Source organism: Chanodichthys erythropterus, chromosome 12 (assembly GCF_024489055.1).
Source record: "Chanodichthys erythropterus isolate Z2021 chromosome 12, ASM2448905v1, whole genome shotgun sequence".
NCBI classification, from domain to species: Eukaryota; Metazoa; Chordata; class Actinopteri; order Cypriniformes; family Xenocyprididae; genus Chanodichthys; species Chanodichthys erythropterus.
Window position 1 is genome coordinate 51,894,155 of NC_090232.1, and position 27,613 is coordinate 51,921,767.

At 46.7% G+C, this 27,613-nt stretch overlaps 1 protein-coding gene across 4 annotated transcripts in view; it reads left to right on the forward strand.

The window, feature by feature from the left end:
* Nucleotides 1–24,332, forward strand: part of LOC137032165 (B-cell receptor CD22-like) — a 39,299-nt gene extending 14,967 nt beyond the window's left edge. For 3 of the 4 annotated variants that reach the window (XM_067403775.1, XM_067403777.1, XM_067403776.1), the window contains 7 exons: nt 3,544–3,795; nt 3,945–4,187; nt 4,271–4,352; nt 4,541–4,574; nt 5,015–5,098; nt 22,571–22,648; nt 22,721–24,332. In XM_067403775.1, the coding sequence (XP_067259876.1) occupies nt 3,544–3,795; nt 3,945–4,187; nt 4,271–4,352; nt 4,541–4,574; nt 5,015–5,098; nt 22,571–22,648; nt 22,721–22,810 (863 nt within the window). In that variant the 3' untranslated portion in view covers nt 22,811–24,332. The remainder of the gene's footprint in view (nt 1–3,543; nt 3,796–3,944; nt 4,188–4,270; nt 4,353–4,540; nt 4,575–5,014; nt 5,099–22,570; nt 22,649–22,720) is intronic. The other variant, XR_010896662.1, reaches the window with a different exon arrangement.
* The last annotated feature ends 3,281 nt before the right edge of the window (nt 24,333–27,613 follow it).

Genomic DNA, 27,613 nt, shown 5'->3' on the forward strand with positions numbered 1-27,613 from the left:
GAGTGGACTCACTGACTGGAGCGGGCTCTGGAGTGGACTCACTGACTGGAGAGGACTCACTGACTGGAGCGGGCTCTGAAGTAGACTCACTGACTGGAACGGGCTCTGAAGTGGACTCACTGACTGGAACGGGCTCTGACGTGGACTCACTAACTGGAGCGGGCTCTGACGTGGACTCACTAACTGGAACAGGCTCTGAAGTGGACTCACTGACTGGAACGGGCTCTGAAGTGGACTCACTGACTGGAACGGGCTCTGGAGTGGACTCACTGACTGGAGCGGGCTCTGAAGTAGACTCACTGACTGGAACGGGCTCTGGAGTGGACTCACTGACTGGAGAGGACTCACTGACTGGAGCGGGCTCTGAAGTAGACTCACTGACTGGAACGGGCTCTGAAGTAGACTCACTGACTGGAACGGGCTCTGAAGTGGACTCACTGACTGGAACGGGCTCTGACGTGGACTCACTAACTGGAGCGGGCTCTGAAGTGGACTCACTAACTGGAACAGGCTCTGAAGTGGACTCACTGACTGGAACGGGCTCTGAAGTGGACTCACTGACTGGAACGGGCTCTGGAGTGGACTCACTGACTGGAACGGGCTCTGGAGTGGACTCACTGACTGGAGCGGGCTCTGAAGTAGACTCACTGACTGGAACGGGCTCTGGAGTGGACTCACTGACTGGAGCGGGCTCTGTAGTGGACTCACTGACTGGAGAGGACTCACTGACTGGAGCGGGCTCTGAAGTAGACTCACTGACTGGAACGGGCTCTGAAGTAGACTCACTGACTGGAACGGGCTCTGAAGTGGACTCACTGACTGGAACGGGCTCTGAAGTGGACTCACTGACTGGAACGGGCTCTGACGTGGACTCACTAACTGGAGCGGGCTCTGAAGTGGACTCACTAACTGGAACAGGCTCTGAAGTGGACTCACTGACTGGAACGGGCTCTGAAGTGGACTCACTGACTGGAACGGGCTCTGGAGTGGACTCACTGACTGGAGCGGGCTCTGGACTGGACTCACTGGCTGGAGCGGGCTCTGGACTGGACTCACTGGCTGGAGCGGGCTCTGGAGTGGACTCACTGGCTGGAGCGGGCTCTGGAGTGGACTCACTGGCTGGAACGGGTTCACTAGCTGGAGACTTCTTCCTTCTCCTCCTCCTCCTCCCTTTACCGGGGTGAAGCTGAGGCTCAGTGCCCACCTCCTCAATGCCTTCTGAAACGGAATCATGGGCTGGAGCATGCAAACTGCCTGGCTGACTCAGTGAGGTCCATTCCCTCCGACGGCGAAGATATGTGGCGAACCTCCAGAAATCTAAACTCCGTAGCCCCTCCATCTCACATTGAGGCAGAGGATCGTCGAGACAGCAATTAAAAGTATCCTTCAGCGCCGCGTCGTTGTATCTCAGCCCCACCGCCATCGTCCAAAAGACCTTGGCGAAGCATCCTACCTCTTCTCCCTCCTGGCGTAGAGCCATCACTGCCCCAAGCAGTGCCACACGCTCCCTGCAAGTGGCTGACGGAATAGTCCTCATGCTGCTGGATCCTTATAATGGTGGTTCGTTCTGTCACGGTGCACATAAAAAAACAAGAAGATAGGATCCAATTGCAGCGGTTGTTTATTGGGGAATCCAGAAACATATATCCAAAGCCAGGCAAGGGGTCAAAATCCAGAATCCCAGTCCATAAAACAAAAAGCCAGAGAAACAAAGAGCACGTAACAAAAAAACAACGAACCACAACCAGGGACAGACACAACTGAGATTAAATAGACAAACACTAATTAACAAACACAAAACAGCTGGGTGCAATGATGAATGGTAATTAGTCCAGGGAGTGTATATGGGAAATGCAGTTCATGAAATGAGTGAAACAATGAGTCCGGGAAGGAGTGCCCTCTAGAGGCTGAAGGCACTCTCACAGGTGATCGTGACAAAACTGTGCTGATCATTACAGTTTTTTACAGACGCTAGGACACATTTCTCAATACTTAGGTCACTTTTGCAAAACTCTTCACACAGTTCTCCTAACCAACTTTCAGCTTGGCAAAGCAGTTCATTTCACATTCAAAATGCACTAAATCTACCAAAACACTGTATTCAGGTCTCAAATCAACTCATTCTTCCAGAACACTAGCAAAGGTTGACAGCCGACAAACACACTCTGTCACCCACAAAACAATGACCTAAAAAACACTAACAACATGTAGCATTATACAATGTTTTCTTGTGTAAAACAAGGACACATCTCTGTTTATAATTCACTGCAATATATGTTACTGGAATGAATCAGACGTGATGCAGAATTCGTCAATATTTTATGTCGTTTATTTATTTTTATAATTTTTTATAATTCCAAAATACAAGAATTTGTATACACACCATCCACTGATACAGATACAATTCAATTGTTTTTATAGCATTTAATTTTAAGATTTAAAATATATTTCATTAAAATATTACTGTAGGAATGCAGCAAATTGCTGTCTTATTCAGTTTTGTATTATGTTACTGTTTTGAACACAAGTTTAACAGTTTTGAAAACAGTATGTAAGCGTGTGCAAATTGGCCTGTACGTACACAGAGTTTTGGCAGTTGTTGTGTCTGAGTGAGAAAAGAATTCATGAAATTTGAGAGATGTAGTCAATGAATGCATTTTGTGCCAAAGCAATGATAAATGATCCTCAGTTTAGCCCACATAGACTTCTGTTGTGCTCACTGTGTGAAGAGTTTTGCAAAAGTGACCTAAGTATTGAAAAATGTGTCCTAGCGTCTGTAAAAAACTGTAAAAACAGCAGTAAAATACTGTTTCAACAGTACAGCACAAGATGTGAATTCACAAGAGGATAGAACATAGAGGGAGAATAACGGAAATAGAGGAGGAGATGGGGAGGATGAGGGATGCTGGAAGAATTGTCACTGGGATTACACAGTTACTGCTGCTTATATATGTTCGTTTGGAAATACATTATATGTGATTTTAAACACCTTAAAGCTCAAATAATGATTACAGTTTAACAGAAGGATGATTTAAAATGATTCTATGAAATAACAAGCTTCACTTTTATGTCCCCACTCATGTTGGATCCAAGAATTCACGTTGTTTATGCTAAATTTTGTAAAAACTGAAATAAAAGTACATTAGTAGATTAATGATGCTTGAATGGAAATTTGAATTTACTTGAGTGTGAAGCGATTCTAGACTCAGACCATGTGTGCAAAATCCAACTAGTCACGTTTATATATGTAATATTCATATTTTGACATATAATGTACACGCATGTTCAAGTTCAAACACTTTATATACTGTCATTGTGTATTATGTAGAATCAAGAATAAAACACACTAATTAAATACCTAATAAAATTATGAACGTGAATAATTAACACAACAATATAAGACATGTAATCTAAAAAGGCCAAGAAAACAGTATCAGCATACAAAAGCTTGAACATTAATAGAAAAATGCCATATACCATGTACATATTATTCACACTCTTATTTTTCATATGGAGACTTGATATTACATATTTCTCCTGTAGATCCTCCAGAGAATCCAGTGATCTCCATCAGTCCATCTGGTGAAATAGTGTCAGGAGATTCAGTGACTCTGATCTGCAGCAGTGATTCAAACCCTCCTGCAGAAATCTACTGGTATAAAGGAGGAACATATCTGAAATTTGGAAAAACATACATTATCTCAAAGATCAGCTCTGATGACAGTGGAGAATACAAGTGCAGATCCATCAATGAACATGGAGCGAAATACTCTGCTGTGACTTTAAACGTCATGTGTGAGTTTATTATAAAACATAAGATGTTAATTCTCTCTCTCTCTATCTTTTTTTTTTTGTTTTTGTTTTTGTTTTTTGTTAAATAATTTTATTTCACATTAATAATTTTAAAAAAAAGTTTAAATAAATAATCCGATAATTGCTATTAGACCCTCCCAGGAACGTCTCAGTGTTGATAAATGGATCTGGTGAAATAGTGTCAGGAGATTCAGTGACTCTGATCTGCAGCAGTGATTCAAACCCTCCTGCTCTGAACTTCAGCTGGTTTAAGGAGAATGAAAGCTCAGCTGTTGGATCTGGACAGAGTTTCAGTGCACTACAGAGTGGACGCTTCTACTGTCAGGCTCACAATCAACATGGATCTCAGAGATCAGACGCTGTAACTGTCACAGGTGAAGCTTTTATTAACACACTCCTGTATTTTCACATCATTCATCAGTTTGGAGAGTTAATCATGATGATCTTCCTCTTTCAGTTCATCATGGTGCTGGTATGAATGTGATTGTGATCGCAGCGACATCTGGAGGATTATTCATCATCATCATCCTGTTTATAATGTGAGATCAATAAAAAACTGCAGTGATTGTATAAGTTCAGTTTTTTACTGAATAAGTTTACTTTTAATTTGATGTAAGAAATTGCTCAGTTTTGTTTTTAATTATTAGTAATTTTTAAAAACAAAATTCAGAATTTTTTTTTTAATTGTATAGAGTCCATATGATATTAATGTCTGTCATTATAACAGGAGGAAACTAAGGGATGATCAAACTAAAAAACAGGTAAATCATCTCAACATGAAAATATGGTCTAATATCAGCTATGCTCAAATTAAGAGAAAGCAAAGAAAAACTGCAGAAATTATACATTCCACATCAAGACCAATCTTCATGTTATTTGGTTTTGTTATTTATATATATATATATATATATATATATATATATATATATATATATATATATATATATATATATAATACATTTCATGCAATGGAATAAAATATTTATTCGTCTCAGATGAGCAAACGCTCCCGCTTCTGTACATCTGTACACATGAGAGGCAGGAAGAAGACAAGAAAAGTGCAAAAAGCCCTTTAATTTCAACACTGTCAGGGATCTTTTTCCAGTCATTTTTTTGTGTTTCCATTAATGTGTATATTTTGTAAATGTAGTTTTTATTATTGTGATATTTTGTGATGTGTGTCCTTCTGTCTCTCCTGTAGATCTCTGATCCCAGTGAAGACACATATACAGCTCTTGATCTCAAGTCCACGACCTCTGACCTGTACGGCACACTCACAGTAAAGGTGCGTTCACACGGACTCCTAATTCCTGTAGTTACGAGATTCTAGCTTGTAAAAAGCATTCACATCCTCATAGAGATCGTAGTAACAGAAACTCTGAAAGCTCCACATGTACCACCTGACCGCTGTAGATTCATTTAGGCGTTCATAGTGGTGCCATGGAAACACATAATTCCCAGTCCAAGGACAAGAACAGCTCCAAATATGACGTCACGTGTTGTCATCTCAAGATTCTGGTAAATACGAGAAAGCAGGATATGTGAGATGTCACAGTCAGATGATCATCACAGATGATCACATGACCGATCTCTCTCTCTTTCACACAGAGCGTTGATTTGAGCTCTTGACCCTGATTATTATAGAGTTGATTCTTTATCAGCAATCACATGTTTTCAGAAAACATTTCTGCATTGATAAAAAAGATCAACATGTCTGTTTTATTTTCTTTACTTTTGGCATTGAAGTGTTATGTGAAAAGGAAATAATAATGTAATGAATGTAGCAGTTATTAATCAATTTATGGATGAAATATGAATATAATAATTCATAAGGTTATGAATAAATTATGATTCATATATCGACCCAAGGGGGAATTAAACATATATTGTGAATCAATTACAACGAATTATAATCAATAACATATATGATTAGTTCTGGTTTAATAATTATTTAGAGAAACTTTTCGTTTGTCCAGCAAACTAAGTCCCTCACAGAATATTATAAACAGAGTTATTCTCTGGCCATGAAAATAACTTATAGCATCAAAGCATAAAGCGATCGAAAAACGTTAAAGTGACTTGGTTTTCAGCTGAAAGAACAAACAGAACAATCGAGCGTGAATAACGTTTTAATATATGCAAACTACGAATACAGAGGTTATACATCTAAATATATATACAAGAATATACACACCTATGTACAAGAGTGGAAGTAGAGAAGGAAAGAGAGAAGGCAAGTAGCAAACTCACAACCAGTCCTAAGCCAGCACGGAAATCAGTTTCATCATCTAAGGTTGAGAAACGGCAGTATACTTGCATTGGTTGTGTGTGTCGAATTTCAGGTTAGCGCTGGTGCAGTTCGTTGGCTTCCTCCTTTCCGCGGGAAGGTTCGAACTGAGGACTTGAGAGTGAGTTTCGCTGGAAGATGGCGGTCCCGAAGCTGAGCGCGATGGCAGCGCGTGGTCACCGGAGATGTCTGGGAAAAACGTGCACGAGATGCTCGTGAGACAATCGGGAGAGAACACACTAGAAATTGTGCGTCTTTGCTTTTATGACAGATAAGCCGACACACCTCCTTGTGGTAGGGTGGCCAATAACATGGGTGCAAGGTTGGCGAGAAAGCTTTCCCTTTGTTTGGCCTCACGACTTAATCTGCATGATTTATGACTCTCAGATCAGATTTCAAAATGGAGTGCGTTCTTCACAGTATCATTAAACACATAGAAAAATGCATTTGTCAGCTGTGTGACATATCTCAGTGAATAGCTCGTGTCCGGAGCTTTACGGAGAGATCAAACTCGGTACATCAGAAATGCCTATAAAAGAAGTTATGGTTTACAGACAGAATTCTATCATTAAAATGCACATTAGCACAAATACACTCATTTAAACACTAGGAAACATGCATACGCTTCAAAATACAGGATGGGTATATGTTGGCATAATTGTATCTTACATTTACAGTCAAAAATGTATGTTTGTGTGTTTCTGTATGCATCTGTGTGTGTGTTTTGTGTGTGTGCCCGTGTGTGTGGGTGTTGGAATGTGGATCTGGTCAGTCTCTGGGGGGGTGCTCCTTTTGAAGTCACCAAAGTGAGGACGTTGCAGTTTTCTGTTTACCCTCACAGGTCCACAAACCTGCCGAAAGTCACAGTCGTCCGGAGCCGAGTTAGTGATTAACAAACAAAGTTCATCAGGTTAAAAGCGCTCTGAAAACTCCAAAGTTTATTGACTCTGAACGGATCCATCCAGACGTTACAGTCCCCCTTTCGGCCAACGAAGTTCCTGTGCGGACTTCGTTGGACGTTAACCAAGTTTGATGGCACATGGATCCAGATGGTCACGCAGCAGGTGGTTCCTACTGGTCCTTGAGGAAGGGTAGATAGGCACTTGTCCGTGGATTCTTGCATCCCTTTGGTCCCTTTGGATAGGATGAAGGCCAGGCCCAGGGCGAGCGCGTACTTGATTGACATGGAGAGGCAACGGATTGTGTTGGCAGCAGTCCAAGCTCGGGCTCTAGGTGAGCTGGTCAGGACAGGCAGTCGTGAGAGTGCTTGGAGGGCTGCATCAATAGGAGTACTGTCACTTAACAGGGACACCCTTTTGTCAATCCTCAGTTCCAGTCCTGGATCTAAGGCGTGATTGTGATTCCTGGAGGAGGATGGGATTTCCAGTTCTGACTGGTCCTCTTTGCTTGAGAGACAGTGCACTGCCAGATGGCTGCGATGAAGGATGGAACTCAGGGGTACCTGGATCATCTTACTTGGATTGGGCAGGCTGACACGAGTGGCGGTGTTGTGCTGATTGTAGATTAGGATGGCAGCATGAGTGGGGGTGTGGATGAGTAGTCGATCACCCACAATCTCGGCTTGTGTTCCGATGACTGGGGTGCGAGGCTTGGCCGGGCAGCGTGTGTTTCGCTGGTCATGGGCTGCAACCGGCCCATTCCTTCAGTGTGGTTTCTGAGGAAGAGCTGGTTTGGGCAGAAGTACTGAAAGTCTTTGGTGAAACTACACCTGCGAAAGTGGGGAGCCGGGCACAGCCGTGGGTTGCTGTTGTGGTAGGCTACCGCAACTGAGGTGTGTTTCTTGGCATGGGTGTTACGTTGCCGCCACCTGACATTGACCGTGTCTTTGGGTCTGCCAGTAGCAAAGTCCAGCACAGTTTGTGTAGAATACTGATGAATCCTATTCATAGCCACTCTGTCCATCCATAGAGAAGCTAATCTCTCTTAGCAGGTCTGTCAACAGAGCTATAACCAGCTGATTTTGGGCAAAGTCATTCTGGAGGACTGTAAACAGTTGCTTCCTTGAGTTCGCTGTTTGGATCAGCAGGAAACTGTGAGTGCGGAGAACCACCGCAATACCTTTCCAGGATTTGCAGGGTTTGGTTCTGTGTTGCGAGTTGTTTTCTCAGTTGTAGGCAGAGCTTGTTGCGATGCTGATGAGGAGAGCAGGCTGTGATGAGACTCAAGTCTCCTGGTTGGTACAGGTGCAACGGCAGTGGCAGTGGCACCTGCCGTGCCATCAGTAGTTCCGTGGGGAACACCTGAGTTGACTCCTGTATGGTGTCTGTGATGGCCATGAGCATCAGGGGAGGTTTTACCGTCCCGTCTTTCTGGTCGACTGACCGTGGAAACGTGACTCCTCGGTTTTGCAGTGAAGCTCGGTGCTTTGCATTTGCAGTCTGGACGTGACGGTAAACTTGACATCCTCTGGCGTGCTCTGCCACCTCTTGCTGCATGCTGGGCCAGTGCGCCACTTGTTTTAATGTCTCATAAATAGTTCTGGTGCCATGGTGTTTGGCGCATGGTGTGTCGTGGGTGTATATCAGTTCACCCCCCTTTTGGCCCTGTGGCAATACAAGCTTTGGTGCTGTGAGGACATCAGGGACATACTTTAGAAAGTTTATTCCCACACGCAGCATGTGGTCGGTCTCATGCAGTCGTTTGCGGCTAGGGGCCACCGTGGGACCGGATTCCATAAACGGGAGGTTGGAGGGGTCTGAGTGGTGGTGCAAAACATTTCGCATGGAAGTGTTGGCAAGTTTGGTTGTCAGTGGCAGTGGCAGTAAGAAATGTTGCAGGAACAGTCCGCTGGCTGCGGGTTGATGTTGCCACACTAAGGGTGGGTGAATGGGGTGGGTGTGACCATAGCTTGTTATGCAGGGTGCCAGTCTTGGCAAGGGCATTAATTTGGTCGTTCACGCCTTTGTCACGCCCTGGTTGCTTTAAGCGTCTTTTCACCTTTTCCCTATAAGTGATCGTGTCGTGTGCTTGGGTGAGGTGATCACGTGTCTGGAACATGTGTTGATGTTTCACCTGCTTGTTGCATGCAGTCTTGAAACCAGTTTGTTTCCAGCCCAGAAGATGGCATGTGAAACAAGGTCTGGCATAGTGTGAGTCTGTGCACCTGAGTTCTCTGATGTTATGGACAGAGGAGACTTGAAGAGTTATGAGGGTAGCTGCTGCTCCACCATACTGACATGATTGGGGACCCCACCTGCCATTCTGTGATTGGCAGGGTTGGTCGCTTAACCATCATACCCCTGCACTTGCCTGTAGGATGCCCTCATGGATGTAGGAACGTCCCTCGACATAGGCCATGGGCATTCCTTGGCACGCATTCTCTTTGAGGTACCTGTGACAGGTTGGTCACTGTTGTTGGGGTACCATTATCTCAAGTGTCAATGCTGGTGTGCTGTTATAGCCATTTTGGCAGGCAGCTGAATCTCCGCTCTGTGCAGACTTGTGCTTTCTGGCACATCGTGGCAGTGGCACTTGCTGGTTTGACTTCCTGAAGTCGATGGTGAGTCGCCACTTGCTGTCTGGTTTGACAATGGACCAGGTAGGGACTGAATAGGTGCTGTTGCATGGGCAGATAACACATTTTTCTTCCATGAAACGAATAGTTTCCTGCACTGGTTCATGTGAGGCAATAGGTCCATTGTACTGTTTGATGAAGGTGGGAGGAGCATTTGGGTGTGTTGCACTATTCACTGTGTGAAGTTTAGTGAGTCCACAGCCTACAAGGTCTTTGTCAAATGTCACTTTGAATTTGTGCAAGACGTTTCTGAGTCTTTGACAGTCTGCGTCATTCTTTAGGGCACTTGCATCTTTCTGGATCTGTTGGCCTTTAGGCTCAAACCTTGGGAATGGTTCCTCTGTTGTGGTGTTAGCTGTCAGGTTGGCTGTCAGAGGTGCAGCGCTTTCCTGAGTTTCACAGGCAGGCTGGTTAGCAACTGTGGGTACAGCGAGGTGTTGGTCCTCCATCAGCTCCATTCTGCACACATGTTTGGTGGGTACCAGTTTGATGGGAGTGATGGAGATGCTCTTGAAGGATGCCGTGAAACTTGTGTTGCTTAAGCTTCCTTCTGGGACCATGGCAGCTGGTATTAAGTTAATGACTGTTAACCTGAGTTTAAAGTCATAGGGGCCGTGGTCCACTATCCATTCTAGATGGTAGGCTTTGGGAATGCTGATGTCTGTGACCATGCATTCGTTGAGCCAACTGTGAACTGCATAGGGTGGCACTTCAGTTAGGGGTGTGGCTTTTAGAGTGAGTCCAAGTTCCACGCCTTCAGGTGAAAGTGTGAAGGGGCCCAGCATGTGGCTTAGAGTTTGACCACATTGCTTGTTGAGCCAAACAGCACCCCCTTTGGTGTAAGGTGGTACTACTGTTTCCTGTGTGTGGAGCCAAACAGCACCCCCTTTGGTGTAAGGTGGTACTACAATTTCCTGTATGTTGATCCAAACAGCACCCCCTTTGGTGTAAGGTGGTAATACAGGTTCCTGTATGTTGATCAGGATGCAGACCTGTTGGATAGTCTGGCCTGACAGGAAGTTGGCAGTGTTGACAGGAACAACAGGAAGCTGTACAGTCATCGGGGCCCACAACAACTCATTTGCACTGTCCGTATGAGCATTAGAGTGCATCAGGAGGTCTGGAAGGACCAGGAAGTGATGGGTTAAATGCCGGTTGTTCCATTTGAAGTTCAAAACGCAGATAACCTTGACAGTCATCATGGTTGGCAGACGAAAGTCTAGTGGAAAGTGTGTTTGCTTGTTGACAAATGGGAGGTCCGATGTTCCTTCACTGAGAGCACTTGTGCAGCGTGTGGCTGAAGGCTGAGTTGTCTGCCCACAGTGTTAGAATAATGTCTGTTGTAGTTACATCATTCAGCTGTGAGTCTGTCGTGACCTTGGAGCAGAGAGAGTTACAGTCTATGGTGAGTTGAAGTACGCCAGCTGGCGACCTTGAACTGTGCTCTGAGCCAGGGTTCCCGCGGTTAGCTGGGAGATTTCCCGCGACCTCTGTGACCTGACCGTCTGGCTCAGGTGGTCTGGGTGACTGGGAAGGCAGAAGTTCACACGCTTGAGCCCAGACTTTCAGCAGTCTGGCGTTCAATAAGGGCTCAAAACAGTCTAGCAGGTCTTTGTGAGTGAACCAGGGAAACGTGTCCATTTGCGTTACACCCACGGAGGTACCAGGCTCACTCGACCAATGGTGTGGTGCATGGGAGCTGTGTGTTCAAGGTGGACCTCATTTGGACTGTGCGACTGCACATTCAGCTCACATCTTTGTGACTTGAGAGTCTGGCTTTGTCTTTCAGCTTCATTTCTCAGTCTTTCAAAAAGGTAAGGACAGGTTTCTGGGCAGTGGTAGGAGACTGTGTAACTGGTTTGATTTTCTACAGTCTTTTCAGGAGCAGTGTTCTGCTTGGAGTGAGCTTCGTCAACCAAGTTTTGCAGCTGCTGAGTAGACATACTGCGTGAGCAGGCCAAGGCTGCCAGGTGATCACTCACCGCAGGGTGCAGCTCTCAGAGAAGCAGAGTGTTGAAGATGAAATCTTCCTCCATTGCTGGCTGACCACGTGCTCTAAAGTAGGCCATTTGCCGTCGGCTGTAGCAAGTGTATGGGTTATTCAGTCTGCCCTGTTTTAGGTCCATGGCAGCAGGGAGCCCTTGATCTGATGCAGGGTCAGAAAGCTTTTGGATCAGAGCCTGTCGCAGGTGCTGGCAGTTGGATGTGACAGCTGCTGGCAAAGTTTCCTGGCCGTTGGATGTTTTGGGCAGTGGACTTTTAACCCCATTTGGAATTAGGGCTTCTTGACTGGTTAGGGGAAACCCGGTGATGTGTGTTTCCCCTCCCATGCCACTTTTCAGTACTCTGTAACCAGTGTCAAGTTCATTCACATAGTCTCTTTGTTGTTTCAGAGCCATAACTCCTTTCTGGGCCTGTTTGAGATGATTTTCACAGGTCAGGGCTTTAGTGTGTCTGTCTTTCAGCTTAGTCTCTGCTTTGGCTAGGGGAGCTTCGCTGTGTTGGAGTATTCCAGTCAGTTTTCTACGCTCCACCTCCAGGTGGAGCTCTGCAAGGGCTTTTTGAAGTCTTTGCAGCTCCTCCTGCAGCTCGGGTTTGGATTCATCCGCTGTCCAATGCTGGTCCTGGGTCTCGACGAGTCGCTGATCGTGGTGACGATGAATCTGGGCCTGATTACTCCGGGCATCCTCCGCCTGGAGCTTGAGGTTGTGGGCGATGGCTCGGATGACTCTCGCCCATTCTTTGTAGCTCGGCATTGGATCGTGGGCCATTAGTCGATTCAGGTTGTCGTCCAGCTGCTCGTTGCTTAGGTGCTGGGGATCCACAGCATCGTTGGGCAGGATCGTGCTGGTCAGGGAGCCCAACCCGGTCTTGAGTCCGTCCCCATGGGTGCTGGGGCTGGCTGCTCTGAACACGTTAGCTTGCTGTTGGCGAGAGAAAGACAGCACAAACAGAACTAATGCAAGCACGCGCAGGGCTAACGACTTATAATAATGCATGATTATATAATTTTTTGGTTTGGTTCCAGTTAACTGGTGCAGACAGTTAGTGGAATGTGGGCTAGACACTTAATTGTCGATAGCCAAAAGGACCACGCGGGTCAATCTGTGTGGGTGAGTGCTGGATTTAAATAAAGATTTCGACAGGCGGTAGCCCTAAGAGTCCTTTGATGACTCTCGCTGCTCAGTCGTCTATCTATTACTCAGTTTTCCGTGATGGCTCTCACAGGCTCTGCTTTTACATGAACTGAAAGAAACAAACACAGTACAGAAGCAAAACAGAACAGGGTGGATGCAATTAAATGAGAAATAGAGCAGTAAACAAATAGAAAGGAATAAAAATAGAATAGCAATAAACTAAAACAGAAGGGCTAGAGGGGAGAAGTGAAACTTAAACTTCCTATTCCAGCTGGGTTTATGATGGTGTCAGGCGAGTGCACTGTTGCGTCATAAATCCTAGAGGGATGGTATGGATCGAGAGCATAAGGGTTGGCCCGCACCTGAATAATTGAAGAATATGTAATATTCTGTGGCTTTCAATTAGGTGAAGTGACTGTATGTCACTAATTTAGGCCAGGGTGAATCATGGGTGCTCAGATAAGAACTCAATGGCAGGCCACCTTCAAACACTCTACTGCGGTGTCCGTGGCCACCTGTCCCCTTTGTACCACGGTGCAACCTCTCAAACAGGGAACATCAGCACAACTGTGCACTTCGGTAAGGTACTTGCGCCAACGGCCTGAGTGACCGGTCAAAATTGAGTTTTCCCTAAACTCAGAGTCTGTCCCCTTTACGGGCAGTTACTCCAAACGGGCGGTTCTGTCATGCAGAAGCCTGAGCAGGGAAATTAAACAAAATTGCCGTTTGTTGTCAATCTGGCTCGTTGCCTCCCTGTACCTGATACACAACTCGCTGATGTCCTTGCGTGTTGCCCGTGATACGAGGTCAGAATGTCCCCGATTCACACACAGTTAGTGCAAGAACCGCCAGGCCAGGCAGCTCCACTCACTGGAACTCACTGGGGCGACCGTCAACTCACCACCAGGCGGTGAAGGGCCTTATCTGCAGATACACAAGTGGTCACACAAACACAGCTTAATTGTAAATTTAAATCTGTTTAAATCTTGTTTAAACCAAATTTAAATAATCAAGTGTGTATGATAAAAGAGTAGGGGTCTAAAATGAACGCGCTAGAAGCAGAACAAAAGTAAAAATAAAATAAAACAAAAACAAATCAGATGCACTTGATTCAAATTTGAATTAAACTCTGTTCAATTAAATTTCAATGAGTGCATAGAATAACAGAATGGGAAAAATAGAAAAGAGGATAATTCAAAGGCACTTGATTCAAATTTAAATTAAACTTGTTCAATTAAATTTAAATGAGTGCATAGAATAACAGAATGGGAGAAAGAAAGGAGAAAGCCTTCCCTATTTGCAGATTCCCTAAAGATAATTTCTTGTTGATGAGCAAAATGCCAACTGATTGACACTACTTAATTTTAAAATTGAATTAAATGTTATTTAATTAAATTCAAAATAAGTGTATGAAATGAGGGAGGCTTGGGTGTGCGTGAATGTTATTGCCAGCCAATAACAAACAGGACCCAGGACTAAGAGTGAATGAAATAAAACATTAAGTAATAAAAGGGAATGAATTTCCAAAGTAAAACTAATGAAATAACTTGAGAGAAAGAGAGAGAAAAGACAAAAAGGGAATAGATGAAATAAAACAAAGTAGAATAAAAATAAAATAAATAAACTAAAATAAAATAGAGCAGATCTGTGAATATAGGAAAAGAATACAAGGGGAAAAAGAATTGACTTATCTGGCAGTGTCCACCAGGGGGCGCACTCTCAGAAAGTGAATTCTCTTGTTGGAAGGGAAACTTAATTTAAATTAAAAATTTAAACGTGTTTAAATTAAATTAAAATTAGTAAAACACATTCCAACACGATTGGAAAGCATAACCACCAAATGCAAATTACTTTTACAACTCCCCGCAGTATAGAGAAGCAAAAGATAATTTGCCAATTCACTGGACACTAAACATGCACTCCTTATCGCGAGTACACAACTTTGGGAATCAGTCCCAAAGTTTTGTGCAGACTTATAGCACACGAACATGTAACGCTTGCGGGATTCCTTCGCCGCGGGTTACAAATCAACATTGGATCAGGATGCTGATATAGCTCCAAACTCTCACACATCAATCGTTAAAGCAGATGAACTGCTCTCCGATTAGATTTGTAAGGGGGATCACGTGGTTTGGTTAGCTAGGCCGAACGACGTAACCCAGGAGCGCCAACTATTGTGAATTATTTGGACGACACAATTAATTCAGATTTAATAGTGGCAGATAATAATAAGGCCTTAAAAGAGATTTAGTGGGAATATCGCCACTAAACTCGTTTCAAAACGCGTTGCATACGATTCAATTCGTTAATTCAAGCGGAAATTAATATTAAACTGTATTTGCAAAAGACTGTCGCCCTCTTGCATACGAGTCTGAATATTAATGAACTGCAGTTATTTCACGGTCAACCAAGACTAGGCCTGCAGTGTTTTTAGACACAAACAGCAGCTTGTTAACGGTGCGAAGAGTGAGGACCCGAGCGTCTTCTCACTGAATAAAGCGCGCATGTACATTAAATCACACACAAATTATTCTACATTGCTCTTTTACCAAAAACCAAGTTTGAAACGTTGCTCGCGAATCCTCCACCAAATATGTAATGAATGTAGCGGTTATTAATCAATTTATGGATGAAATAAGGTTATGAATAAATTATGATTCATATATCGACCCAACGGGGAATTAAACATATATTGTGAATCAATTACAACAAATTATAATCAATTACATATATGATTAGTTCTGGTTTAATAATTATTTAGAGAAACTGTTTGTTTGTCCAGCAAACTAAGTCCCTCACAGAATATTATAAACAGAGTTATTCTCTGGCCATGAAAATAACTTATAGCATCAAAGCATAAAGCGATCGAAAAACGTTAAAGTGACTTGGTAAAAACGTGCACGAGATGCTCGTGAGACAATCGGGAGAGAACACACAAGAAATTGTGTGTCTTTGCTTTTATGACAGATAAGCCGACACACCTCCTTGAGGTGGGGTGGCCAATAACATGGGTGCAAAGTTGGCGGGAAAGCTTTCCCTTTGTTTGGCCTCACGACTTAATCTGCATGATTTATGACTCTCAGATCAGATTTCAAAATGGAGTGCGTTCTTCACAGTATCATTAAACACATAGAAAAATGCATTTGTCAGCTGTGTGACATATCTCAGTGAATAGCTCGTGTCCGGAGCTTTACGGAGAGATCAAACTCGGTACATCAGAAATGCCTATAAAAGAAGTTATGGTTTACAGACAGAATTCTATCATTAAAATGAGCACTAGCACAAATACACGCATTTAAACACTAGGAAACATGCATACGCTTCAAAATACAGAATGGGTATATGTTGGCATAATTGTATCTTACATATACAGACAAAAATGTATGTTTGTGTGTTTCTGTACGCGTCTGTGTGTGTGTTTTGTGTGTGTGCCCGTGTGTGTGGGTGTTGGAATGTGGATCTGGTCAGTCTCTGGGGGGGGGGAGCATGCACGGTCAGCACTCGAGGGTGCTGGCTGTGAGCATTGTGAGCTGCTTCCTTTACGGACGCTCCGCTCCCGCCTGGCACTCTTTGAGGAGGGCGCTCAGGCTCGCGGTCCTCAGGGTTCGGGTCCCGCTGTTGCCGAGGCACAGCGTCGATCTAGATCTTGGGGATCGCAAATGGATTTATCAGAGGGGTTTGAGACGGGCGCTGCCTTATCTCAGCCTTTACCTGATAGATCCAGTGCCTTTTCTCAGTGTTTGGAAGCACGCCCTGCGGTTCCTTCCACACTGGATCAGGCACCGGTGCTCGAAGCGTACAGCTCTGAGGAGTTGGATGTGGAGAGCATCGATGCAGCGGAGAGTGTGGACTCGCCATCCCACTCTCCGGCTTATGAGGAGTTGGTGGAGGTTGTTACTCGCGCTGTTGCTAGATTAAATCTTGACTGGCCAGCAGAAAGGCAGGACGTTCGTCCCAAAAGCAAATTAGATGAACGCTTCCTGCCCTCGCGAGCACAGCCTCCGCGTCGGGGTCTCCCGTTTTTCCAGATCTCCACACCGAGGTGTCGAGATCTTGGAAGAAACCAGCCTCGTATCGTGTGCATAGTGCTCAGACCACGCACTATGCATCGATAACGGGGCTTAAAGAGCACGGTTATGGGGCGATGCCTAAAGTGGAGGAGACGCTCGCGAGCTATCTTTCTCCACAGTCAGCATCGTCCCTAAAGGCCCCGACGCTGCCCACTAAACCAGTCAGAGTCACATCTGGTTTGGTGGGCAAAGCTTATACAGCTTCTGGTCAGGCGGCAGCATGTCTTCACACCATGGGCGTGCTGCAAGCCTACCAGGCTGAATTATTGGGGGATATTGATGAGAACGGGGGAATTTCGCCCGACGTAGTCGATGAGCTACGTCGGGCTGCAGATTTATCTCTCCGTGCCACCAAAGAAACGGCCAAATCTGTGGGCCGCGCTATGGCAGCTCTAGTGGCCACGGAGAGACACCTATGGCTGAATCTTAGTTCCATCAAGGATAAACATAAAAACTTCTTTCTGGACGCCCCGCTTGCGCCCCCTGGCCTTTTCGGCGACGCCGTCAACACTGTCGTCGAGAGGTTTCAGGAAGCTAATAAGCAAGCGGCAGCGTTCCAAAAGCTCCTCCCCCGTAGATCTCATATCCCCGGGGCTGCTCAGCAACACCAGCAGCCCCAAACATCAAAAGCCAGCTCCTCACAGCAACACCGTGCCACTCAAAAACAGAGCGTCACTACCCGCGCTCCTCCTCAAAGATACGGGGGGTCGGGTGGTCGTGCTCAGCCGCAGCCTTCAAGGGGTAGGACAGATCTGAGGAATGTCATTATCGCCAAGAAGGCTGCGGCGAAGAAGTCCTGACGCCACGAGTATCAGGACTCTGAGGGCAGCCCCCTCTGGAGGGAAATGGTGTACACCTCCTCTTACGGTACCCAGTTCCCTTCAGTGCCCTCAGGGGGCCGTTCTGCTAACCCTGCCACCTCGTGTGTTTCAGGGCGCAGTGGTTCCCAGCGAGCATTTATCCATGTGTCCGCCCGGAAACGTAGCGGCACTGGGGTGCTCGCTCCCTCTGAGGAGGGTCTCAGAACAGTCAATTCTGGTGCCCCCTGCCGGTGCGCCGCTTCAGGGCACCGAATTGATTGTTCAAATTACACCAGAGGCCAGTCTCGAGAGACTGGTTCCCTTAGTAGAATATCTGACAGCGTGGAAACTACTGCCAAATATTTCTCAATGGGTCCTGCGTACAATCGAAAGAGGTTATGCCATTCAGTTCGGGTCTCGCCCGCCCAGGTTTATGGGGGTCCTTCCCACAGTAGTGGGTCCCGAGCAGGCTCTGGTTATGGAGCAGGAAGTAAAGACTCTCTTGGAAAAGGGGGCCATAGAATATGTACTCCCAGCCAACAGAGAGAGCGGCTTTTACAGCCTGTACTTCATAGTTCCAAAAAAGGATGGGGGGGTTGCGTCCCATTTTGGATCTGCGTCTGCTGAACCAGTCAGTGAGGAAGCTCAAATTCAAAATGTTGACTTTACGACAAATCGTGTCACAAATCAGGTCCGAGGACTGGTTTGTCACGATCGATCTCAAAGACGCGTACTTCCACATCTCCATCCTTCCACATCACTGGAAGTTCCTAAGGTTCGCTTTTGGGGGCAAAGCTTACCAGTATCGGGTTCTTCCGTTCGGCCTAGCACTTTCACCCCGCACTTTCACCAAATGTATGGATGCAGCCCTGGCACCTCTTCGTCTTCAGGGAATTCGCATCCTCAACTATATCGACGATTGGCTAATATTAGCCCAATCACAGCAGTTAGCGATTCGGCATCGAGATGTCGTCCTCGCTCACATGGGAAAGTTGGGGCTCAGGTTAAATGCCAAAAAGAGTGTGCTTTCTCCGGCTCAGAGGACCACTTTTTTGGGCGTGGTTTGGGACTCAGTAACGATGCAGGCGCGTCTTTCGCCTGCTCGTATAGAATCGATCCTTTGTACCGTAAACCGAATGAAGCTAGGCCAGTCACTCACTGTGAAACAGTTTCAGAGACTATTGGGGCTGATGGCAGCAGCGTCCAACGTGATTCCATTTGGCCTGCTGTACATGAGACCCCTACAGTGGTGGCTCAGAACCAGGGGGTTCTCTCCGAGGGGGAATCCTTTTCGCATGATCAAGGTCACGCGGCGATGCTTACGTGCCCTCGACATGTGGAAGAAACCCTGGTTTCTATCCCAAGGCCCGGTGTTGGGAGCTCCTTGTCGTCGCAAGATGCTAACGACAGATGCTTCCCTCACGGGTTGGGGAGCGATCCTAGATGGACGCTCAACTCAGGGTCTGTGGAGCAGACATCACCTCTCCTGGCACATCAACTGCCTGGAGATGATGGCTGTTTTTCTGGCTCTCAAGAATTTTCTCCCAGACCTCAGGGGCCACCATGTTCTTGTCCGGTCAGACAACACATCGGTGGTTGCCTACATAAATCATCAAGGGAGTTTGCGTTCTCGCCAGCTTTACAAACTGGCTCACCAAATTCTCCTGTGGTCCCAAGGGAAATTGTTGTCACTTCGTGCAGCCTATATTCCAGGGGTCCAGAATATCGGAGCAGATGTCCTGTCGAGGCAGGGGCTGAGGCCGGGGGAATGGAGGCTCCATCCCCAGGTGGTGGAACAAATTTGGGGGGTATTTGGAAAGGCTCAGGTGGACTTGTTTGCGTCTCGGGAGATATCTCACTGTCCGCTCTGGTTCTCCCTCACGCATCCAGCTCCTCTAGGGCTGGATGCCTTGGTACAGACGTGGCCGAGGCTTCGTCTGTACGCTTTTCCCCCGATCGCTCTGCTCCCGGGAGTCCTGGAAAGAGTTCGCCTGGACCAGGTCCGGCTCATCTTGATAGCCCCTTGTTGGCCGGGCAGAGTATGGTTCTCAGACCTAATATCCCTTCTCGATGGCTCTCCTTGGAAGATTCCGATCAGGAGGGATCTCCTGTCTCAGGCGGGGGGCTCAATATTTCACCCTCGCCCAGAACTTTGGAGCCTGTGGGCTTGGCCTCTGAGGGGGCTCAGCTCATAGACTCTGGTCTTTCAGCCGAGGTTGTTAGTACCATTCTTCATTCTAGGGCTCCCTCCACGAGGAAGTTATATGCATTGAAATGGAAGCTTTTCACTGCTTGGTGTACTGTTCGTCAGTTGGACCCAGTTATCTGTCCTGTTGGTTCAGTTCTCGAATTTTTGCAGGAGAAGTTCTCTGCAGGGTTATCTCCCTCCACCCTTAAAGTTTATGTGGCGGCCATTGCGGCTTACCATGTACCTTTGGCTGGGGTATCCCTGGGGAGGGACCCTCTGATCACCCGCTTCCTTCGTGGCACTCTGAGGCTGAGGCCTGCGGTACGCTCGAGGGTTCCAGCGTGGGATTTGGCCGTGGTGCTCCAGGGCCTTTCCCTAGCTCCCTTTGAGCCTATTGAGGAGGTGCCAATTAAGTTCGTCACTTTAAAAACTCTTTTCCTCCTCGCTATTTCTTCTCTCAAGAGAATTGGGGATTTGCAAGCTCTTTCGGTGTCTCCGTCGTGCTTGGAATTTGCACCTGGTATGGTTAAAGCTTTCCTTTATCCCAGACCTGGGTACGTCCCTAAGGTCCCCACTAATGTGGCTAGACCCATTGTACTGCAAGCCTTCTGTCCTCCCCCTTTTAGGGATTCAGACCAGGAACGCTTCAATCTGCTTTGTCCTGTTCGGGCATTAGACACTTATGTACACAGAACTGTCCTGGGGCGTAAGTCAGAGCAGTTGTTCATATGTTTTGGGTCCCCTAGTGTTGGGGCCCCGGCGTCTAAGCAGAGAATGAGTAAGTGGGTAGTTGAGGCTATCTCACTTGCGTATGAGTCGGCCGGGCTTCCTTCCCCTTTGGCAGTCCGGGCCCACTCCACTAGGAGTATGGCGGCTTCTAAGGCTCTGCTTTCAGGAGTATCTTTACAAGACGTTTGTGATGCGGCAGGCTGGTCCTCACCACATACATTCGTCAGGTTTTATGACCTTGACCTTGGCTCCACTCCTGGGGCCAGGGTTCTGTCTAGTGCTGACGAGTCACATTAGACAGGCATTGGTCAATATGGCTGCGTGGGTATATACGTTCCCAAAGCGTCAATATCTCGACGCAACGCGAGTTCCCTTGAAAGGGAACGTCTCGGTTACTTATGTAACCTTAGTTCCCTGAAGAGGGAACGAGACGTTGTGTCGCCCTGCCATACTTCCTGCATGCTTGTGTGGAATTACAAATTTAAGAATCTGTTTAAAATCTGCAGATCCTACATCCTGACCATTTGGCAGGACAAGCTCAAGATACAGCAGTGCTTTTGTCTCTATGATAATGTAAAGGTATAGGTGATACTGCCAGACTGATTGGATTAGCACCTATGCATTTGAATGACACAGTTATGCTGATTAGACCATGGCTAGGAAATGTAAGCAATGATCTGATTCCTGTACTGCATTTGCATCCTTTGTTTAGATTGTCCACACCTCTACTCTATGTATCCCTCCCCCTTGAATGTATATGAACTACCAAGTCACTGCTTTAGTTTAGATTTTGGATGACCACAGCGACGCACAGCATGATTCTCAATAAAGAGTAACTTCTGCTTCAAGAGATCCCAAAGTCTCCTGGTCTATGCTTCTGAGATTTCCAACACTTGTCAGCGACTACTTCAGACTCTTGAAGCTAGCGCTGCTTTGTTTGAGTGTGCTTTATAGTTTCCTGGTCGTGACGTCACCCGCCTCTGACGTCTCGTCACACCATTGGACGGATTTCACATGTGCGTCATGACGACATCACGCGTTGCGTTCCCAAAGCGTCAATATCTCGACGCAACGTCTCGTTCCCTCTTCAGGGAACTAAGGTTACATAAGTAACCGAGACGTTTTCTGTTTACCCTCACAGGTCCACAAACCTGCCGAAAGTCACAGTCGTCCGGAGCCGAGTTAGTGATTAACAAACAAAGTTCATCAGGTTAAAAGCGTTCTGAAAACTCCAAAGTTTATTGACTCTGAACGGATCCATCCAGACGTTACAATAAACTCAAAAATGTAATAGAAATCACTTTTAACACTGAAGTGATTTGTGTAACTTTGTCCAAAAACTACTTAGAAGTTAAAAACAACACATTTAGACATCAGCACTCATCATACAAACCTCAACAATGGTGACAATAAAAAAAATCTGCAGCATTTTATTCATGCATGCTGGGGACCTTGAATGTGTTTCGTATGCTGCATGAAGCATTTCACCATTGATGTGTTTCATATGCCAAATGTTGATGACTGTGAGTGTAAAAATGATTGGTTGAGTTTGATACATTTCAATTACAGAGGAAAAAAGTAGTTTAAACCACTTTAATGCAATCTTTTGTCTGTTATTAGAACAGACATGTTGATCTGATTTATCAATGCAGAAATGTTTTCTGAAAATTTTAGAAATTAATAGAAAATAATTTTAATCAAAATTAAGTTGAAAGAACATTTGAGGAACATTATATCTTATAAAAACGTTCCTGTAACATCAAGAAAACTGGACGATTTTAATGTTCCCAGAACCAACACTGAATATTTAGAGAACGTTCTTATAACTAAATTCTGTTAGCTGGGAAGAAGACAAGAAAAGTGTAAAAAAAAACTCTTTACTTTCAACACTTTCAGGGATCTTTTTCCAGTATTTTTTTTTTTTTATAAATGTGTATATTTTGTAAATGTTTCATTGATCATGTTTTTATTATTGTGATATTTTGTGATGTGAGTCCTGTCTCTCCTGTAGATCTCTGATCCCAATGAAGACACATATACAGCTCTTGAGCTCAAGTCCACGACCTCTGACCTGTACGACACACTCACAGTAAGTGAGACGTCACAGTCAGATGATCCGTCACAGATGATCACATGACTGATCTCTCTCTCTTTCACACAGACGGTTCAACCCAGAGCTCCTGAAGACTCCTGCAGGACTCTTGATCCTCAGAGCTTTTCTAAACATGAGAATCAATCAGTGAGTGTCTGAACCTGCAGCTCTTCTCAATATCATCCATCAAACTCTCTTCAGCTCTAGTGTGATTGATTTGTGGATCTTGTGAAAGGTGTATAATGTTGTTGATGAACTTCAGTCAGTCTTTCTTCATCTTATTGTTTGTTAGAGTATAATATAGCATAATACAATGTGTGGTACTTTACAATTAACCTTCTGGAGTCTGAGGCTGATTTGGGGCTTGGGGAAGTTTTGACATGCCCTGACATTTGTGCTTTTTTCATTTGTTCATAAACATATAAATGACAAAAGTGTCATTACACTGTATTCAGCACAAACTAGGCTACAATAATATGTGAGGAACATGTACGTACATGTTTGTGTCAATTCGTCCTTGAAGTCGGAGGGCGCTCTGTGCATTTTAGTCCACAAATTCATCTAAAAGAAGAAGAGGCTATTCCATGAATGGAGTTTCGAATTCATACAGCAGCAGGAGGGTGCTAAAGAAACAAAAACTCATCTAAAATTCATCCATAGAAGAAAAGTAAACAGGAACTAACTGTATGTCTTCTAGAGATCGCTAACCATGACTTTTACATCCAGATAAACACTTTTCAAGACAATAAATACACGATTGAGATGATGAATGCATGTATTGCCTCTGAATTTGCGTCTGAATAGCGCTGACTCCGTGGGCGTGGCCGCATTAGCGGATAATGAGCTGAATCACGGATTTCTGACATGGCTCTCTTTTCATACAGATTACATAAACACAGAAGGTTTGTTTTTGATTTGACTTACATGATTTAAAACATGACATGTTAACGTTTTTTTAGACATAAGTTAATTTTTTCTGTGATTAGTATTCACTAAGTTACAGTTCATTTTCTGAGAACTATCAGATTGGACTTCGTTCAGAGGGAGAGGAGAGATCACGCATCATGTTAGTTTTCTTAATTTTACAAAAAGCACAACATTTTGTTTTTACTTTGAGTGTATATAAATAAAAGAAGACATTCTATAGTTTCAATTGATATATTACTTATGTCTCTATGACAAAAAATGAGTATTTTAAGTCTGTTTTGCTGCAATGTGAAAAAAAACCTGCAAAACGCGCCGGCGCGTTTTCAGACCTCAGAGTGTTAAAATCATATGCATGTCAGAAGTAGGCCTTCATGTAGGCCTGATTCTAAATAGGGTTTGCTGTGCTTACAGAAAATTGAATCACAAAGCGTGCATGAATGTAAATTGAAGAGTCTATTTTGAGCTTGAAGAAAGAGAAAAATATGGTCAAATAACTTGGCCCCAGATCATATCACAAATATGAGCCCAAAAGGGTGGGCAGACAGCTGTTAACTCTGCAGATCTAACAGGCTCCGCTTGTAATAAAGTGTGTATTCTGAATCAAAGATTTTGAGAAGTGTTGTTTTTATAAAACAAAGAAACCACAACATTTTGGCACCCCAGATGGGACTGGATTGAAGCACAAGTGGAAACGTCTCGGTTACATATGTAACCCTCGTTCCCTGAAGGAGGGAACGGAGACGTACGTCAGTAGTGACCGACGAATTGGGATATCACTAGAGAGCCCTATCAGCTTCGAGTGAACTAAAACAAGCCAATGGAATTGGCGTGCGATATTTGCATAATGACAGAGCAAAGCTAGGGCTGGGTCTGCCTCCTCCGAAGGCAGCGCTTGCAGATTCACTACCTGATCTCTGAAGGGAGTGGTAGGAACCTTGGGCACAAACCCGGGCCGGGGTCTCAGGATGATGTGAGAGTCGCCGGGCCCGAACTCTAGGCACGATTCGTCGACCGAAAATGCGTGCAGATCCCCTACCCTCTTCAGAGAAGCCAATGCAACCAGGAGGACGGTCTTGAGAGACAGTGCTTTTAACTCGACTGATTGCAAGGTTCGAAGGGCTGACCCCGGAGAGATGTAAGAACCAGGGTCAGATCCCAAGAGGGTATGGAGGAAGGGCGAGAAGGATTCAGTCTCCTCGCCCCCCTCAGGAACCTGACGATCAGATCGTGTTTCCCCAGGGACTTACCCTCAACTGCATGGTGATGTGCAGCGATCGCGGCAACATACACCTTCAGGGTGGAGGGAGACAGCCTTTGCTCCAACCCTTCTTGCAGGAAGGAAAGCACGGATCTGACCGAGCATAATCGGGGGTCCTCTCGGCGAGAGGCGCACCATTCTACGAATAGGTTCCACTTCAGCGCATAGAGGCTCCTCGTGAAAGGAGCTCTAGCGGAAGTGATGGTGTCTACGACCGCATGCGGGAGATCACTCGGAACCTCCGCATCCCGTCCAGGGACCACACATGGAGGTTCCACAGGTCGGGACGCGGGTGCCATAGGGTGCCCCGTCTCTGAGTCAGGAGGTCCTTCCTCAGAGGAATCGGCCAGGGAGGGGCTGTCGCGAGAAGAATGAGGTCCGAGAACCAGGTCCGGGTGGGCCAGTACGGAGCCACTAACAAGACCTGCTCCCCATCCTCCCTGACCTTGCACAGGAGTTGTGCGAGAAGGCTCACTGGGGGAAACACATATTTGCGTAGACCCGGGGGCCAGCTGTGTGCCAGGGCATCCGTGCCGAGCGTGCCGCCGGTCAGGGAATAGAACCACTGGCAGTGGGCAGTTTCTGGGGAGGCAAACAGAATTATCTGGGCCTCGCCGAAAAGCTGCCAGATCAGCTGGACCACCTGGGGGTGGAGCCGCCACTCGCCCGCAAGTGGAGGCTGCCGTGAGAGCTCGTCGGCTGCACGGTTGAGCACACCTGGGACATGAGTGGCACGAAGGGACCTCAGATGCTTCTGACTCCACAACAAGAGATGGGGGGCGAGTTGCGACATGCGACGGGAGCGTAGACCACCTTGATGGTTGATGTACGCAACGGCCGCAGTGCTGTCCGAGCGGACCAGTATGTGCTTGTCTGACAGCAGCTCCTTGAAGCGGCCCAGTGCAAGACGTACTGCGCAACTCCAGGCAATTGATATGCCAATGCAGTTGAGGCCCCGTCCATAGACCCGACACTGCATGCCCGTTGTATGTGGCCCCCCATCCGGTGACGGAGGCATCTGCGGAGACCACAGCGTGCCTGGACACCTGTTCCAGGGGCACTCCGGCCCGCAGGAACAAGGGGTCCGACCACCGGATGAGAGTGCGTCGGCAGCTCTGTGTCACGGGGACACGGAGCGCACCACGCTGCCATGCCCATCTCGGGACCCGGCAGCGAAGCCAGTGTTGAAGCGGTCACATATGGAGCAATCCGAGCAGCGTTACCACAGCTGCAGATGCCATATGCCACAGGAGCCTATGAAATAGTTTCAGTGGAGCCGCTGTCCTGCGACTGAGCATACTTAGGCAGGTCAACACCGATGGGTGACCGAGTCTAGCTCAAGACCGAGATAAGAGATCCTCTGCCCGGGGGAGAGTTTGCTCTTGTCCCAGTTGACCCAAAGCCCCAACCATCTGAGGTGAGCTAAAACCATATCCCTGTGTTCGCACAACTGTGCTCGCGAGCTGGCCAGGATCAACCAGTTGTCGAGGCAGCTGAGAATACGAACGCCTTGTTCCTTGAGGGGAACAATGGCCGCCTCCGCAATCTTCGTAAAGACGTGGGGTGACAGGGCCAGCCCGAAGGGTAGGACTTTGTACTGGTATGCCCGACCCTCGAAAGCAAACCGTAGGAAGGGTCTGTGGCGAGGCAGAATCGAGACATGAAAGTATGCGTCCTTCAGGTCGATTGCTGCAAACCAATCCCGGGGACGGACGCATTCGAAAATGCGCTTCTGTGCATCTTGAACGGCAACTTGTGAAGGTACCGGTTCAAGACGCACAGATCCAGGATTGGCCATAGCCCACCGCCCTTTTTGGTACAATGAAGTAGGGGGCTGTAAAACCCCAACTTCATATCTGCTGGAGGGACCGGCTCGATTGCATCCTTCGCCAGGAGGACAGCAATCTCCGCCCGGAGAACAGGTGCGTTGTCCAGTGACACCTGAGTGTAGTGGACACCCCTGAAAACCGGGGGACGCCGGGCGAACTGAATCGCATAGCCGAGTCTGATGGTACGAATGAGCCAGCTGGACAGGCTGAGGAGCGCTATCCACGCTTCCAGACACTGAGCCAGCGGGACCAAAGGCACCACAGACGCACCAGGGGTGGGGCAGCGAGGCAGAGTACGGGGACCCGACTCGGACGGCATGGGAGCGGCCCGGAGTATGGTCAGACTCTGCGAGGCAGCAGTGCGTATGGGAGACGCGGCCTGCACCATCACACTGCCACCTGCTGGCGATGTGAGAGGGGGCTGCGCGTGACAAGGCAGGTCCTCGCACGCTGACAGCCGCAAGCAGAGTACGGGGACCCGACTCGGACGGCATGGGAGCGGCCCGGAGTGTGGTCAGACTCTGCGAGGTAGCAGTGTGAATGGGAGACGGCACATGGGGTGCGGCCTGAACCACCACACTGGAACCTGCTGGTAAAGTGAGAGAGGGCTGCAACACCCTCTTGGAACCTGGAGGATCAGACAACAGTTCTATTCGTGGGTACCACTGGACTCCGGAGAGCCAGCGGTGGAACAGACCAGAATTCTCCACCCGGCCCTCCTCCGGGGAAAGAACTGTTTCCTTCAGCTGCAGGTCACCATATCCCCAGGACCGCCTCCTGTTAACCAACTGGGTTGGCTGCGGGGAGAGCGGGCTGGGTTTTAGGCCAGCTTGAGAGATGAGCACATCGAGAAAGTGTACTTGACGATGACACATCCCAGCAAGACTAGCCAGGGGTGTTTCCGGACCACCATGGTGGACATTGTCTGGCCAGAGGCCTGCGCTATGA